We start from the raw sequence: 16,707 nt of genomic DNA on the forward strand, positions 1-16,707 counted from the left end.
CCCCGCGGACTGCAGCTCCCAGTGGGCACCGGGGGGGCGGGGCCTCCGGCGCGAGCCCGTCAGGTTCCCGCCTTGGCGCGCGACCGCCGCGCTTTCTGCGGCAGTCCGGGCTGAGAGGGCACCGGCAGCGCCGCGGCCCGCCACCCGCCTGCCACTTGCGAGAAAGCGGGAGAGTCCCCGGAGTTCGCTCCTTTCTTGTCCTGATTTCCACAGGACAGGAGAAGCGCGTTGGGCGGCGCGTCGGCAGTTTTTCCTCAGAGCAAACGAGGCGGCCCCGTCGGGCGAGCTCGTCCCTCCGCCAGTGCCACGGCCCCTCCTCGGGCCGCAGGGCTCTGCTCAAGCCTGTGTTGAATTTGCTCCAGCCTTGTCTTTGGCAATCGCGAGTTAGGCCTGGTCAGGTCATAAGAGAACTGTTCGGTTAGAAGAATATGAAAGACTTAAATTTAGACTAAACAAAAACCAGCCTTTCCATGTGTACGTATACCTCCCCGATACACGCTAGCTTGAGGTAACACTTGGCCCCTGACGTTCCTTGCTCACTGGCAACTCAAACTGGAGCAGCTGTGGCGGGTTGGTGCAGGGCGGCGAACACGGCGCTGCAAGTGCAGTGACCCTTGCCAAGCATTTTTTCCAAAAAGGATTGCACATTCACTTTTGAATCGGCTTAAAAAACTAACTTAGGGCAGAACAGCGAGAACCAGACCATTCATGACTTGTCCTCACCTAGTGTTATTTTTTTTTTTTGCTTTAACTGGATTAAAAAAAAAAAAAAAAGTTGAAGAGTTTGCTAGTGTCGCCTCCTTCCCACCCACCACACCCCCGTTTATAATCAAGCTTTTGATTATTTTTTGACACAGGTGGAACCTCGGCCAGCAAAGACGCCCCCACCGACGCCGGCACAGCCGCTTCAGGGGCCCTTGTCCAGCACCGGGAACAGCAACGACTCCCGGGGCCCGCCCCGAGCCCCCGGGCCGCTGCGGGGCCGGCGGGGGGCGGGCACGGCAGGGCGCCCCGGTGCCCTCCCGCCCGGCGCGGCGGCCCCTCGGGCGGGCGGGGGGTGCCGGCTGCCGTAACCGGCGCGGCGGCGGCAGGGGTGGGGAGCGAGGCGAGCGAGAGGCAGGCAGGAGGGTGATATTGAATGAATTCACTTTAGGATAGAATAAGCCTTGTAGTTAAAGTATAATGAATATAATAAATATATTCTAATGAAATTAAGTTGCACAACAAAAGCTGCTATGAAATCCTCTGTACAACCCTGTACCAAGGCTAAGAACTTATATTTACTCAAAAATGTAGGTATAGTAATTAGGTCATGTAACCATAGTCTGAAAGAAATAATTAATGAAATAACTGATCAACGAAGGAGTCTGTTTCTCTTTCTTTAACTTTCTCTAACAAGGGGCCTGCTTATAAGTTATCTAGAGGGAGCAATTAAAAGAAACAAGCGGAAGAAACAGATGGTCGACAAGGACATAAATTAGCTCAGACCGATAAGAACACTGCAAACTGGCAAGATCATCACATACCAGACAAAAGGTGAAAAGTACACCATGAGGAAGACCTACGGCCTTCCTCCCGAAGACCCCTGCCCACAATTCTTAGAGGAATATGCGCAAGCGCAAAGGACTGATAAACTAATTAACATACGAAGCGAGAGTAGGCGGGATTAGGTGATGAATATGTATAGGTATTAATTGAATATTCATTGTTTTATTGTATAAATATAAGATAATTAGTTACTTTAAACATGCACGTTAGGATCCCCCGTGCACCCAGCGCTGCCAATAAAGGATACTTAGTCACTAAGAAATTTTGACTACGTTCTTTAAATCAAGGGGTCCTGCCGCGCCGGCTGGCGGCGGCGGTGCTCGGCGCCCAGCGGCACAGCGCGCCTGCGGGCTCCTTCCGCAAAGTTTGCGGGGGGGCAGGCGGGGAGCGGCGGCGGGACTGCAGCAGCCGGGCGGGAGATGCCCTGAGGAGCCTCCTGCCAACGGCGGGGCTGCGGCAGCGCCGCTGAGGCCCGCGCTGGCCGCCCGCCCGCCTGGCGCGGCGCCTCCGCCTCCGGGGCAGGAAGGGACCGCGGGGCCGCGCTGCGGCTGTGCCCCCCCCCACCCCCACCCCCCCGCGGGACTCGCCTCCTCCCAGCGCCCGGCCCCGGCTCTGGGGCTCGGCCCTCTCCTGCCGTCGGGGCTGCGGAGCGCGGGTCCTGAGCGCCCCGCTCCCGGCTCCGCGCCGGCCGGGCGGGTCGGTGCCCGCCGCCCCCGCCGCCCGAGCCCGCCGCAGCCCCGCACGGCTGCATGCCCGCCGCGGTCTCGGCGCGGCTGGATTCGCTGGAGTCCTGGGCCTTCCATGCGCTGTTGGTGCTGCCCTATATGTTTTACGTGGGCTTGTTCTTCGTCAACGTGCTGATCCTGTACTATGCCTTCCTGATGGAGTACATCGTTCTCAATGTAGGCATCGTCTTCCTGCCCGAGGATATGGACCAGGCTCTGGTGGATCTGGGGGTGCTCTCCGACCCCGGCTCCGTGCTCTACGAGACGGACAGCGAGCTGGATGTCTTTGACGGGTACTTGGAGTAACGCCCCGCGGCGCTCCGAAGCGACTGCGGGGTGACGGCGGCCGGCGCGGGGCTGGGGCCGGTGTCCCGGCGCGGCCGTGACTCGGGGGCCGCCGCGGACCCAGGATGCCCGCGCTGCGGCTCGGCTCCTCCTGCGCAGCGTCCTCCCTTCCACAGGCCCCCCTTCTCCCGGTGCCGGGGCGGGGGACCGGGACCCGCCGCCGCCGGGCAGGGCTGCGGACACGTAGAGGGCTCGCCAGGGAAGTAAGTCCTTTATTTCCTCGGGCTCGCCCCGGCGCGGCGCTGCCCGGGGGGTCCCGGCGCGGCATCCCGGGGGGTCCCGCCCCCGCGCGCTGCCGCTCGCTCCGGGGCCGCTGCAGCGGCTCGCAGCTGGCCCCCGGCTTTGCTAATCCGGGCTGGAAAGCAGCATGAGCCGAAGTGAGTATCCAGGCTAATACTAAAATTCAGAGACCGTACTGCAGCCAGAAATCCGCCTTAGTCAGATGCCCTTTAAAACCTGTATCTCGGATAATAAGAAACCGACCAGCGCACCGTTCTTCCCATGCTAACCGTAGCACCAGGGTTTGCTTGATCGATTTATTGCTGTAGTTTCGAGTGATACTAAAACTCTGGAAATGTTGTAAGGGTTTAGCATTTTAAAATGCTGAAATGCAATTGGGAAGAAAACCGCTATTTCTAGCTAGGACTTTCTGTGCCAAATGTATGTTAATGAAAACATTCACAGTTTAAAATAAAATGTGTTAGCAAATCTGCCAGTAGAAATTTTAGCAAAATACTGTCTGTAAATTTGAAAATCAGTTTAACATACCTTTGTATTTTCCATTTGAAATTACAGAAATAGAAACTGCTATTCTAAGGTTACAAACATAACCTTGGTGAACATACTATAGAAATACCATTTAACATCAAGCTATTTTAATCAGTCTTCTAATTAAAAAACAAAACAAAAAAAACCCCAAACCAAATAAACCTGTCCTGTGGTGCTGTCTTTCACACAGGTTTAAGCTATCTCCTAAATATTTCTGTTCAGGTTCCATATAAAGCAATAGTGGCTGATTTCGGTCAATAGTTCAGAAGGAAAAAATGGAAATTTTTGGTGTTGGAGTAACATTGCACAAACACAGCTGAACAAAGCTTGATCAAAGGCATATGGCAGCATAACAAGTGTGTGTTGGGGCTGGACACGGATCTTTGTTGCTACTGAAGAAATCCCTCTGCCTACAGTTACTGCAAATGAAGGTGTCCATCCCAACATTTGGTGCTCCATCCCAAGCAGCTGGATTAGAATCACTTCTGCTGGAATAGAAGGTCTGGAGCAGAACTAAACTTCCTACAAAACACACTTGGCTACTTTTGGGGCTGTCTCCTCCTCTCCAGCTGGGCTAGTAACACACATGCTTTGTATTCCAGGAAAGCATTTCATATAAACTAATGGAAATTTAAACAAAATCTTTGGTGAGAAAAGCCCTAGCCATTTTCTCCAACAAAATATTTTTCCCCAAACCCCAAATCTTATCACTCCAACACCATCTAATACAGGGATTAAAAATACTTTTTTTTTAATTGCTTTTTTGCTGACCAGGATTTGTCATGGTGAGTTGCAGCTAGTTTTCAGGAAGACCTAAGGAGAACAGACGTAATTTTCCTCGGTGGATTTTTCCTACTACATGAATACATAGTTTGACAGAGTGTAGGGTCTGAGCACAATTCTGCTTAGTGTAGATAAATGGGCTTCTTGAAGTTTTCCTTCATATTAATAGGATGAGCAGCTCTTCCAATTTCTTGATACTCTAACTATAAAACCATGTCACCTCCATATGTAGAAATCAAAATGCAGAGGTCTTCACAAAGCTCTGAAGTAAGTCTCAATCTATATCCACCTTGAGAAAAGAGAACCCTGCACAGGTACCATCCAGCCTTGATCTTTTCATGTGGACGTTGTCATGTTAGGTGGCGGTTTCCACTGGGAATCAAATCCTGCAAGTTAGATCAACTATTAGAGAGCAAAAAGTATACTATTACTCTGCTTCATATATATATATATATATATATATATGTATGCAGCAACCAAACCACAAATTGCATAATTGTTTAGCTACCAGGCAAAGACTTGCCATGCCACTGTGAGCAGGAGCTTGTGTTAAAAGCCTGGTTACAGCTCTGTGCCATTCCTCCTCACCAATTCCTTAGCAAGGCAGGCAGAAGAGGGCCCTAATTTGGAGTTGTGTTCTCTGCTTAGGGAACAGAAGGCACTGAAAGGGAAGATTTGAATCCCCTTGGTGCCTAGCCTGCAGTGACCCGAGTTCTGTACGAGTGTAACCCGTGCTCTGCATAGGCCTGGGAAGGCTGCCCACCTGCCCTGTGCGCTTGGACCCAGAAGTGCTGAGGATTCACAAGGCACTGCAGGAAAAATTTTTACCAGCAGAGATGAAAAATACATAGGCATACTCTGCATTAAATGTAAGAGGAGTGTTCTTCATGTGACTCACCAGTGATTACTGCTAAAAAGCTATGATTAGCCTTGGCTGAAACCTTGCGGTGTGCTCCATGCATTTAGCGAGCATGGAGTGAGTGGCATGCATGACAGGAAGACACAGGGGGGAAATCCCAAGAGGCAGTTCTGCAAAATGTGGAAAGGCTAATTTAGATGTAAAAATAAAAGGGCATGTGGATCAGAAGAGCTCTTTTCTCTCTTGCAGCAAACCCCTCACTTGAATAAACTAACAGGAGCAAAATTATGTCCAGGTTTCTGAGCGTAATTGGTGGCAGAGACTGAAGGCAGACAACTAAGCAGCTGAAAGAAGCTTCCTGTCCTATTCAAATAGAGAAATCAATCTGTGCAAACGGAGCAGAATTGAGCTTGCTCATGTCAGGTACTGTTTTAGCGTGAGCGTGCCGGGTTCCGTATTGTATTTGAAGTCCTCTGGAATAAGGTGATATGACTGTTCTCCTTGTACCTTCTTAAAATCAGATATGACTCATCATGAAGCAATCTAATCAGAAAGAAAATGAGGCAAAAGTAATCAATAATTAAAAGTGCGCAGGAAACACTGGATTTATTTAATCTTACAGTACAAGCATTACCTATATTTTTCCATCACAGTGAGTTATGATGAATATCTTCAGTGAGCAAAATCAAGCACTCAAAAACTTTTGACTCAGCACTTCTGCTGAATGCCAGCATCGAAATCCTGAATCCAAGCAATAGCTTTACTCACCAGCTCATCAATATAGTTAGTGCCAATTAGAAATGCAGGCTCAGTGTCTGTGAGAGACAGCGTGGCCCAGTGGAGTGGGAAATAAACATGTTGGACTCCTTCCTGCATCTGCCAGTGATGTCTTCTCTGAGCTTAACTCATGCCTCCATTCCATCTCTCTAAACCAGAGATGCCATGTAAAGGAACAGATCAGAAGAATGTTATCACTAGCAGTGTCAGGATACACACAAACGCATCAGAAGCCACCTCCTGACTTCTTCCTTTTCAGACTTGGAATCATAAAAATAGTGAACACAGTGATCTGTTACTTGTTTTACCTTGTCATTTTTCACTGTGCTCTCCCCTTATTAGTAGAAATTTCCATGCTAAAAAAAAAAGTGGCTTGTTAACTCCATAGTACAGTTCAGTCAGCTATTTTATACGAGTTACAGTAACAGGATTAAGAACAATAGCTGTGATTTTTAGAACTGTGTTTTGAATTCTTAGATGTTTCTAGAATTAATAGAAGTTGAGTGCTCAAACTCACCTGATAGCTCTGCTTCTGTACTCTGTCTCTTCTTAGCAGGAACTCCATCCTAGATGGAAGGAAGACAAAATCATGTTTAACTGAAGAACTGGCCTTACAGACTCATTAACCACAGCCAGAGACAGTCCTAAGTGATTTTCTACCAAATGCATTCATTTATATAATGCAAAGAGAGGAGGCAGATTTTTAAGTTTTCCAAAAGCTGCTGTTAATAACATGAATTAAAATGAGGCATAGAAAATAGAGACATCAAATTTAGAATAGAAATAGTTCCATCCTGTTTCATGGGTTAGAAGTCCCAGCCACAAGTGATTTTAAAGAATCATTAAAAAACCCCCAAATTATGTGGTTTTTCCTTGCAAAAATGAAATTTACTGTAATCAACTTGCTTTGATATGTGGCAATAGCCAATTACAATTTTTAAGTTGTCAATGGAATTAAGAAACAAATGCAATTTAATGCCTCGTGTTTGTTTCCTCTGGTGGAGGGGCAAAATGACACTACAGTTTAGCTAGCAACTAGCAATCCTAAAATAGGAGAAAAGAATAATTTTTAGAGATTTAGTTTTTATATTTGGCCAGTCCAACTCTTTGCATTTGTCCCCTCATAATGATTCTAGTTTATATGGAGTACAGCTGTCCCAAAGAATTCAATACTACACAGAAGTGGCTACGTCTTTCCCTTTCTTCAGCAAAACTGTCAAGCTCTCTTTCTTTTCCCAGCTGAGTTTTAGTATTTTGGCCACAAACTGGGGAAAAAAACCCTAGAAAAATAGCTGAATAGTTTGGATGATGCTCTCCGAGGACACAAAGATGTTTCTAATACATGTGATTAAAAGGGCAAAGACGAATAGCAGCCATGTATGGAAAATAACGGTATAATGGAAAATGGTGACATGTACTGAATGATTCATTGCTGGGTACAGGTTTAGTTCAGTTAATAGTCTTAAGGTTATGTATTGAAGGACCAGAAAAAAAGACCCGAGGCTTGCTCAGACAGCAGAGCCCAAACAGGCCATGAGATGCGACGCACACCCTTGCAGAATGTCAGGAAACAAAGCAGACAGTGCCCGACTGCAAAACACAGTCACCGTGTTTCCTTTGGTCCAGCCTGAATTGTGAAGAACAGTAACTTCACAGAATGGACAAAAATATCGTGACCAAGTTCCTTCTTCTAATGCTAGCAACACAGTGCTTACGGGCATCTTTTAGGCTATTGGAAGGCTGTAGTTCTGAGATTTTACAGCATTTACTAACTTTTCAGTTTACGTTGTTTTTTGAAATTTTCTGTTAAAAACCAGATTCAGATGAAGTTTAAAGGACAGACTTTTAATCAGCTGAACAAAAAGGCAAAAGTTAATATCCTGGTCAGTTGTGTTATTCACCTCCATTTAGTGTTTGTCACTACAAATTCCAGTCTTGGACTAGCAACCCTGTAGCAATATTTGAAACGTCCATTAGACAGCTTTATACTTTGCTTTGGAGGCCCAACACTTTTTTTTTTGCTGTGCTATTTTTAAGTCAGCCTAGAATTTGATCTACAATGCAGAATACTAGCAGTCTCCCTGAACTGTCTGCTGTAGATCAGAGGTTTCAGTTCAACTTGGCAAGCACAGTCGGATAAACATTAAATGAGTGTCCTGTCAGAGCTGCTGTTTCTCCTTTTCTTGTTCTTTGTTCAGGAGACAGGATTTTGAGCATCTGCTCACTGTTAGCAGGGTACAGTAGCTGATCGATGTGTGATAGACATACCTCACTGGACACAAAAGCGCTTCTTGTTCCTGATCTAGCAACTACAGCAAGTGACACACAAGAACACGGAAGGTCACGATGAGCCAGACTGCGACCACCCAGCCCTCCGCTGCCTCTGACGGACCAGGGCTGCTCGCTGGGAGCACAGGACTGACCCAAATCTGCTGTCTGTTCTCTTTTCCCTTCCCAGAATCCACAGTGGTAGAATAAGGGATATTAGAAGGCACATGGCTGCCCAACCCTTTAATAATGTTTTCCAAACCCGCCACCTTTTGCCCACTCAGTGCTAGGAAATCCTTCTGGAGTTCCTTGCTCTCAGTACAGCATCTGAATATCTGAAAGGACTTACTTTCTGCAGTCTTGAGGATTTCTGTTTGCTCTCATCTCTGGGTCACTAACAGTGATGTGGAATAAAAATTGGTCCCTGGTATACTCTACTGCTGACTGCTACTGACTTCTGTCCTACCAAGCCTTATTGTTTGCTTCCAGTCTTTTAACCTGCTTTCAATCCGTAGCAGAACCTTTCCACTAGCGCTCTCAGCCTGTTTGCTTTTGGGTTCCTGGAACGCCTTTGTTAAGGATGCCCCAGCCTGTCCATGCTCATGCAGAACGTCGGACCATCGCATTTCATTCTGACTCCTCGCAGACTGTTATGCCTCGTGCCCCTGCAGTGGCAGCAGCCCTCCTGCCTCGGGACCCCTCGTGCCAGACAACCCGACATCGACCTGCCGAGGCTTCGCTCCAAGCACAGAAAGGGGGGAGCAGGAGATGGCTGTGCTTCGCCCTGCAGCCCAGGGAGAGCCTTCTGGCAGAGCTCCATGCTTAAAGCAGCTCTGTTAGCAGCTCTGTTACGGCTTTGTACCACAAACTCCCTTCCCATTATACGACCAGATTAGCACCTTTACTGTGTAGGGTAACATATATGTCTTTACATATGTATATGCCTTTCCACACTGCGCAGGAGGCCTGTAATACCTACAAAGGGGAAGGAGGGAAGAGCTTTTCTTCCAGAGACTTGCTCCAAACAGCGCAGATGATCTCCTGAGCTGCAAAGCAGCCAGGGGACCTGCTTTTGGTCTTCTGTACCTCAGCTCTTCTTCAACACAGATTCGTCCCCAGACAATCATCCCGCTTCAGAGCTGCACCGTTCTACACTACATTAATTAGCCCTCTGTAAGACCACAAGACCAAATGGATGCTAGTGCCCAGCACCTTCATAACCCACAGCTCTGGCTCTACTTCAGGCGGCTGCTCAGGCCTTGTGTTTACCTCTGATGATAGTAAAAAGTCACCTCTTGATAGCTGTCAGATACTTTGACCCAGTCAAGGCAAAAGAGATAAACTGGGATCAAGCAATATAACCGCTTTGTTCTTGTCAGTAACCCCAAGAAGTTACCTCAACATATTTCACTGTGTAACTACTTAGCAGGGGATCCAAAATGCTTTGCACAAAGTGACTCTAAAGAAGAAAAAGAGAAAGCAACCAAAATCAGAGGCTACATCAAATGTAGGCAATACATAACTATACAAAAAGCAACAGTCTAATGAACAGTATCTGGTTAAGAAAATGTACCCAGGTCAAAAATTAGTTCTAATAGGTAGGTCTACTGATATCAAGCCTAGCATAAAATAGGATTTCCCACTGTATGTCACAGCTAGTTGTACTCACTTCAGAACAACCCTTACTAATTGACATGATGGACTGTGGCTGACAGCTTCTTCTCATCCCCCTCACACTAATATCTTCACACCTTTATTAAAATTACACCAAGGACTAGTGTGCTCTGGCATTAACAGAAACTGTTACATTGATTTCTTGGAAAGTTTGTTCAGGCCTTTACTTGTCAAAGAATTATTACCCATAGTCACAAAAGGTGTGATTTTTTATTTTATTTTTTAAAAAAACAAGTCAATGGCATGGTGCTATATGTATATAAAATGTACACACTGACTTCTTTGTTCATTTTGGGTATAGAGGGTTACTCTGTATTTATGTGTTTTCTTTTAAACAGATTCATTGAACACCTGAAATGGATTATGACCAGGTTAATGGATCAAGTCATGGAAAGAAACTATATACTCTGAAACGTAGAGATGAAAAGAAGGACAAGGAGACAACAAGAAGAACTGTGATCAGACCTTGTCAGTTGTGACTTTTCTCCATGATCATTGCCTCCTGAGTGTGCACTAACTGAAGTGATTCATGCACTGCACCAGGCTTCCATAGGCAATTCTGGGATGGACTGTATGAACAAGTAATATAAGCTATGTTCTATTATAACAGAAAATCAAGATGTTACTCAGACTTGATAAACTTTTGAATAAATACCGTCACTCGAAAGGACACGCTCTACATAACTGCTTAAGCAAGTTTTACAATCACACATTGAAAATGCTGCCAGTCAGTAGTTCAAAGACAGTGCTCTCAGGGGAAAATATGCAGGAGTGACTGCAAGGAGGTTCTGTTCAGGGTAGTATTACGGCAAGAACTGTGCTAGTGAAATATTTTATTTAAATTGTGAGTTTTGAAATAGATCAGAGAGTGAATTTTATATAAGTCAGATGGATTCATTATCTAACGCAGGATACTTCGCAGATTGTTTAAGCTCATGTTCCTATGTATAGATGTGAAAGCAATACAATAAAGACTGACCTTTTCCATGAAAAAGTTAAGCAGTTGTGTGTTGGAGTTTTTCTTTTCACTTTGAACAGAAAATAATTGAAACAGGCTTTCCAGGAAATTCCAGTTTTCCTACAGGTACCTGGAAGTAGTTCCAGATTGTTGAGATGGCCAGCACGTAGGAAATCCTTCTCATGAGCAACTACTGAAAGAAGTCAGACCTGAACTGAAACAACAGGAAGCGCGCACTGGGGCGGGGAGGAAGCCCACATTAAGGGCAGGCATTAGGCTGTGTTTGTTTTACTGTATTTTTTAGAAACATCTGATTTTTGTAACTGTGTAGTTAAGCCAAGTTGATATATCAAGAACATTTCAGATAAAGCAGAATTGAAAACATTTCTCCTGAACTCTCTCTATGCCTTCCGTCTGTCCTCTGCAGTCTGTGTCCCTACCATCTGCTCCCAACTCGGGCGTTTGGATCCAGACAGACAGATGGTGTCACACGTCTCTTGACAGCTAGTATGGGGGAACAAGAGGCTCATGGTGTAGATCCCCTTGGAAACAATGGCAGAAACTTAGGTATCAAAATCTTACCTTCCGATGCTCTTGGTGTGTTGCAGTTAAACGACATTTTTTAGACTCCTAGTGCAGTAGAAATTAGCTCCCAATCCCCAAAATTCTGTGCCCCAAATGCAATTTTCAGCTGCTCCTGCAAGAGGTGAAGCCCTGTCATTGAACTAAGGAGCTTTTCTCCAAGATAGGTTCCATCAGATACAGTTTGGGGCCTTAAAACACTGATTAGGGAACTAAATCCCCATTTAGGCACCTGTATAAAGAATAGCCAAGTTTAGAATCTTGTTAAGCTTGTGTTCACATACCCATTTGGTACTAACACAAGAAAGGCTGAATTTTGGTCCTGAAGGTGGCATTCCTGCTGCCTATATAATTAGAAATTCCTGCTGTTCACAGAGACAGATTACACTAATTTTTCAGGGTCACATGTACACCATTTTAAGAACAGGGTTCAGTCTGTTATTATAGGTGCTTACAACACTATCTACTTGTTTGTAATCATTTCCCTGAAGTGGGTTAATGCCACACGGTGCACAGATCCAGCAATACAAATTCCACCAAGTAATTAACTTTGGAGATTCTGAATCTTAGATCAAGATTTTCGGTTCCTTAGAAGAACTCAGCTTCATACATTTAAAGGATAAGGAGAGTACTCAGATTACAGGATTTGACTACCATCATAACACAAGCCTTGGCATTCTTTGACCAAAAAAAGAGCATGGACATAAAGAGAGTAGTATTTTTTCTCATCCTAAAAGATTTTTAGAACACGGATTTGATCAGAACAGCATTTTTAGGCTAGCCAGTGAATTCAGTCCTCTATATACAAGGCACTCATTTGGCAAAAGCATTCTGGGTGAGCTTTGTGCCACAAGAACATCCAGACTTGAAACTTTATTGATTTTAGAACTTTAAATGGCAAAAAGCTGAAAGGATGAAAAAAAACTTTTTGCTGTTATTAGCAGGTGGCTTCAGCCAGCACTTTTATATCTTCTAATTTTGGACTCACAGCCTGTCAGTTGGCGTGGCAAAATCACATTGCCTGTTGGGAAGGATTTCTCCATTTCCAGACCCACTGAACTGATAAGTGCCAGCAGCACCAACATGTCTCCCTTGCACCCAGAACTTTCCATTAACTGACAATACAAAGCTCTGAGCACCTCATCATGTTCAGAAGCCAGCGGTGATTTCTTAATGCTTCCAAGAGAAAAAAGAACATGATTTTCAATAGGTACTACAAGCTACTGTAAAAAGGAATACTCACTTTCATTAATACTTTAAAAAAAAATGATGTGTAAAGACAACCAAAACACTGTATTGTTGCTGGCAAAGCAGATGCGTGACTTGGTGTGCAGTAAGTCAGTTTTCACACACTCGGGAAGACATTGCTTATTTATTTCAGGTCTGTGCAAAGCTGGAGGCTAGGTAGTATTCCACAAAGCAAGCCCACCAAACGGGACATTCCATTACAGATTTATACACAAAACCTGCAGAGTTAGTAAGTTTCCAAATCGATCCTCTTTACACTGACTGGTTAGAGATTTCAATATAATTCTAATGTGGTCACACAACCATTTCTACTGTCATGCATGCTGAGGGGAGGGGTCTTCATCTGGGCAAGAGTCTTTTTGACCTAGGGGTGTGATTTTTGGTATTATAATGAGGGTAGTTCAGGTAAGGATACATGGACCTTGAGTCTTCTTGGTAAGTTGGCAATGCACACAAAACATCCTCAAAGTATCCTTAACAGTTTCTTCAAGGCCTGATTGTCCCAGAATATCCTTGCTCTAAGAATGCTGTGTACTCTTTTGATTACAGCCTGAACTTGTCAACTTAGCATATACAAAATATATCTTGCACCAAACAGTCAGACCATTCTAAATTTCTGAGTTAGCCTTCAACAGTATCACAATTTACAATCTGTACGTTATAAACATACATCTCCCACTAACCCACAGAAAGAGAACAGCAGTATACCCAACATGATTTTATGAGTCCATCCAGTGTCCAGTAATACTCAGCTGCCTGTGTAATATTTAGCAGATTCAGGTTCAGTGAAGTGTAGCTGCAGAATATATACCTAAAGGGGCATTTGTCATCCACCTCTTAGTTAAGGGAAGCCAAGACAAGGGCTCACCACAGACCCGCGCAGCTGGAGGGCTGCAGGCTGAGGGGAACATCACACAAGATTTGGCTCAAACTACCTCCCATTCAAGCAGCTGAAAGAGCGGAGTGTAAATGAGGCATTTCCCACGACTCTGGCTACAGAGAAGAACCATGCAGATAGTTAAGAAAAATACCACGTTCCAGGCTGAATCATACTGTCCATAGTCTTTCCACCTTGGTCTCTTGCACTATTGCCTTCATGTACTACCATGTCTGGTTCCCTGCTCTCCTCTGATCAACAGAAACAACAAACCAGACCTTCCTTCCTTCCTTCTGTAGTTTGCCCGCCCTCTTCCATCCCTGCTGTCAAGATTCTGCAGGCACAGAGTATAATTTGCTGGAAAAAACATAAAGATCGGGGACTTCTTTAAAACCAAGGAACAGATCATTTGAGAGGCAAGTAGAGAGACTCTAGTTTGCATAGATCCTTGGGTCAGTATCATCAGTGCTTCCTAGCAGAAGAGAATTCAAAGAGGTTGTTGAGCTAACCCTGAGCTAACTGTGAAGTAGTGACCTTCCTTCCCAATTTGTGGCATATTGAGTATTCCTTGGTTTTTTCTGTCCCTTTTTGTTTCTCTGTCCCCAGGCTGTATCTGGATGGGGAGCCAGAATGCGAGTTCTAGCAATTGTCTCTGTATGTTTATAAGTTCTTTGAATATTCACAGAGCTGAAATAAGAGAAAACAGGAGATGGTTGGTTTGCTTTCACAGTGAGCAGGACCAGTATTTGGCCCACATGTGACTGAGACCAGCACCATAGACACATGATAATGCTTTGAAATATATTATTGTCTGTCATTGCCTAGTTACTCATAACCGTAAGAGAAGAAGGCTACATAAACAACACACGGTAGTGATTTCACTGCAAGTATAAAATTGATGCTTGTACATCTACACTGCCACCTGCAAGTGAGAAACTAAATCCCAATCCAGGTATATGAATTTAAAATTCTCATTTGAGACAGAGTAAAAAACTTTGAAGATTGTCACTTTGAGGATTTCTGTGCAATAAACTGAAGCTATTTGTATGCATTTGGATTTCTGTGATAATGTCAGAAAAATCCTTACTAGTTGTCCAGTTTTAATTCCTTTCTTCTCTTTACACCTTTTTCCCCAATCTTTTTGAAAGATTCTATAACAAGAAAGTGATAGAAAATACCTTTCTATCACTTAATATAGCATTGGTGATTACCATCAAGAAAAGAGCCACTTCTAGATTCTTGTGAACACAATACCAGACAGTTTTCTAAGACCGATTATTATTTATGCTGCTGACCCTAATGCTTCAAATCAGTCCAGACAATCAGATGAAATCTGTAACATAAGCTTTGCAAGTTGAAAAATCATCAAACGGAATCTGATCGCAGTTACCACTGGCACCAAGAAACAATTAGATTTAATATGTCACTACTTCAGATGTTGCAGGTCCAGCAGCTTGCAGTCTACTCTTTGATAAATCAATAATGGAATTTTATACTATCAATATCCTGGTGATTCCTAGTCACCTTTAATGGTGATCACAAAATCCAGATGCTCTTTTCATCTTTGAAACTTGATGTTGCTTAACTCTTCAGCACTTCTGTAGAAATACAACTGGATGTTTGAATAGCATTTTAAATGACCTTTAAAATTTTTGAACTCCATTCACCCACTTCAAGTGTCACTCAGACTTAAATGCGACTTTTCCATTTTGCCACTGTCATGAAATCAGCCACCAATTCATAAAGCAGCAAGAAGGTAGGAAAACACAGAGGACACCTTCCTGTTCTTTATGTTACCTGTGAAATGATGAAGACAGATTATGACATGTACGCCCATAAGCTTAATCACCATTAACATCACCAAAACCATATATTTAAGGTGCTCTGAAAACAGACAACAGTGACTGGTACCTGCTGGATGTTTCAAGTTTGGCAGGTTTGGGAGACAGGATCCACACTTCCTGTTGCTACTTATCCTCAGTGCTAATGAAGAAGACTGTTTCCTCACATACTCAAATACTACACTAACGTGGCAATTGGTGCCAAAGGCATGTGCTGCAAACAGGCAGAATGGCAGGGGAGGGAGATGCGAGGGGTTGTTTACGTGGAGCTGCGTTAAACACATCTTTTGCTTGGTGTGAAAGCTGACTGGTGTCCAAGAACCACCAGCTTTCACAGAGCGGAGCTCTCTACCACTGACTGCCATTTCTCTGTGTCCAGAGGAAAACCAAAGTCATTTGGGAGCTGACCTACATGTTCAGAGACTCTTAATGACAGGTTACAGGAGGTTAGAGAAAGCTTGGCTTTTATAAGGTTTCCTGGCAGAATTCATATCCCTCATGTACTCTTTCCCAACTAGGTATGGTTATCCAACAAGACGGAGACTTAATTGTACTGTAGGCTATTAAGGATCACTACAATTTTTCACTTTTGCTGTATAAAGTAGTCTGTGAAGCTGGTATGGCACCTCGGTCTTCCACAACCTGTCGCCTGATCAGTGCCGTATATACAGCCCAGTCCACCACCGGTGATTAGTGCGCTGAGAGCAAAGTCACGCAAACGCCTGGCTCACTGCATGGTTTAGGGAGCCAGTGGCAACTGCAGCCATTGCCAGGGCCATTGAAACCACAGCTCAAGCAGCTGGCCATCACTCTGCAATGTGTTTTTTGTCATCTGAAAGCAAACTGGAGGGTATCTGGTACCTGGTTTGACTCTGGCTTCTTATTCTTCACTGGGTTCGTTTCACTGATGCATCCTGCGCAATTTATTTATTTATTTATTTATTTATTTATTTAAGAGTAAGAGGAAGCACACAGAAGAAAACCAGGAGCAGAAGTCCTACACAAAACCCTAACCTCCCATACCTGCTGCAGCTCCTTCAGGCAGATCCTGATGATCATCAGCAAACCGTTAGCAAATTGCTAACGCAATTATTTCAAGGATTCTTGAAACTGTGCAGGCAGAATCAATGAAGTAGAAGTGGCTGCCAGTGGCTAAACCACGGGAAAGAGACTGACAACAAGGACTGTAGGAAGCAACGGCTTGCTCCGAGTACAGTATAGGCACAGCTTCACAAACAGCCATTGAGGATTTGTATTCAACAACGGAGAAGTGAAAGGACTCACTAAAAATCAACACAAAACAACCTCTAATGAGTACAGAACTCTTCTATTAACTAAGAGAAATAAAAAAATGCTATTTAGTTTCCCACAACAGAAGAGAGAAGGTAAGCAGGCCAGCTGCCAGTCACTGAACTGGGCCGATCTAGGAGTTCAGAAGTCCATTCTTGTTGATG

The 16,707-nt window shown here is 44.6% G+C and overlaps 2 protein-coding genes across 20 annotated transcripts in view; one reads left to right on the forward strand and one right to left on the reverse strand.

Annotated features, from left to right (window-relative positions):
• The first annotated feature begins 1,758 nt into the window (after nt 1–1,758).
• Nucleotides 1,759–10,746, forward strand: DEXI (Dexi homolog). Of its 7 annotated transcripts, none has more exons than XR_008821637.1 (3): nt 1,763–2,821; nt 5,278–5,451; nt 10,086–10,746. XR_008821637.1 is itself a non-coding variant. In XM_056337617.1 (2 exons), exons 1-2 carry the CDS (start codon nt 2,298–2,300, stop codon nt 10,156–10,158), a joined length of 342 nt encoding a protein of 113 aa, XP_056193592.1. In that variant the 5' UTR covers nt 1,759–2,297; the 3' UTR covers nt 10,159–10,746. The 7 variants fall into 7 exon arrangements, 1 of the variants encoding a protein (XP_056193592.1); XR_008821638.1 differs by having other exon boundaries at nt 5,324–5,451; XR_008821641.1 differs by having other exon boundaries at nt 2,439–2,566.
• Nucleotides 5,545–16,707, reverse strand: part of CIITA (class II major histocompatibility complex transactivator) — a 43,091-nt gene continuing 31,928 nt past the window's right edge. For 7 of the 13 annotated variants that reach the window (XM_056337606.1, XM_056337602.1, XM_056337601.1 and 4 more), the window contains one exon: nt 5,606–6,371. In XM_056337606.1, the coding sequence (XP_056193581.1) occupies nt 6,236–6,371 (136 nt within the window). In that variant the 3' untranslated portion in view covers nt 5,606–6,235. Of the gene's footprint in view, nt 5,572–5,605; nt 6,372–12,640; nt 15,210–16,707 lie in introns of those variants that run through there. The other 6 variants (XR_008821634.1, XM_056337604.1, XM_056337608.1 and 3 more) reach the window with 4 other exon arrangements.

The sequence above is a fragment of the Falco biarmicus genome, chromosome 4 (assembly GCF_023638135.1).
Source record: "Falco biarmicus isolate bFalBia1 chromosome 4, bFalBia1.pri, whole genome shotgun sequence".
NCBI classification, from domain to species: domain Eukaryota; kingdom Metazoa; phylum Chordata; class Aves; order Falconiformes; family Falconidae; genus Falco; species Falco biarmicus.

Excerpts from the sequence above, each read along its gene's own strand:
- DEXI (XM_056337617.1), top strand. The coding sequence starts at position 2,298 with ATGCCCGCCGCGGTCTCGGCGCGGCTGGATTCGCTGGAGTCCTGGGCC. Across the intron at positions 2,567-10,085 it reads GAGCTGGATGTCTTTGACGG|ATTCATTGAACACCTGAAAT; the intron begins GTACTTGGAGTA and ends TCTTTTAAACAG.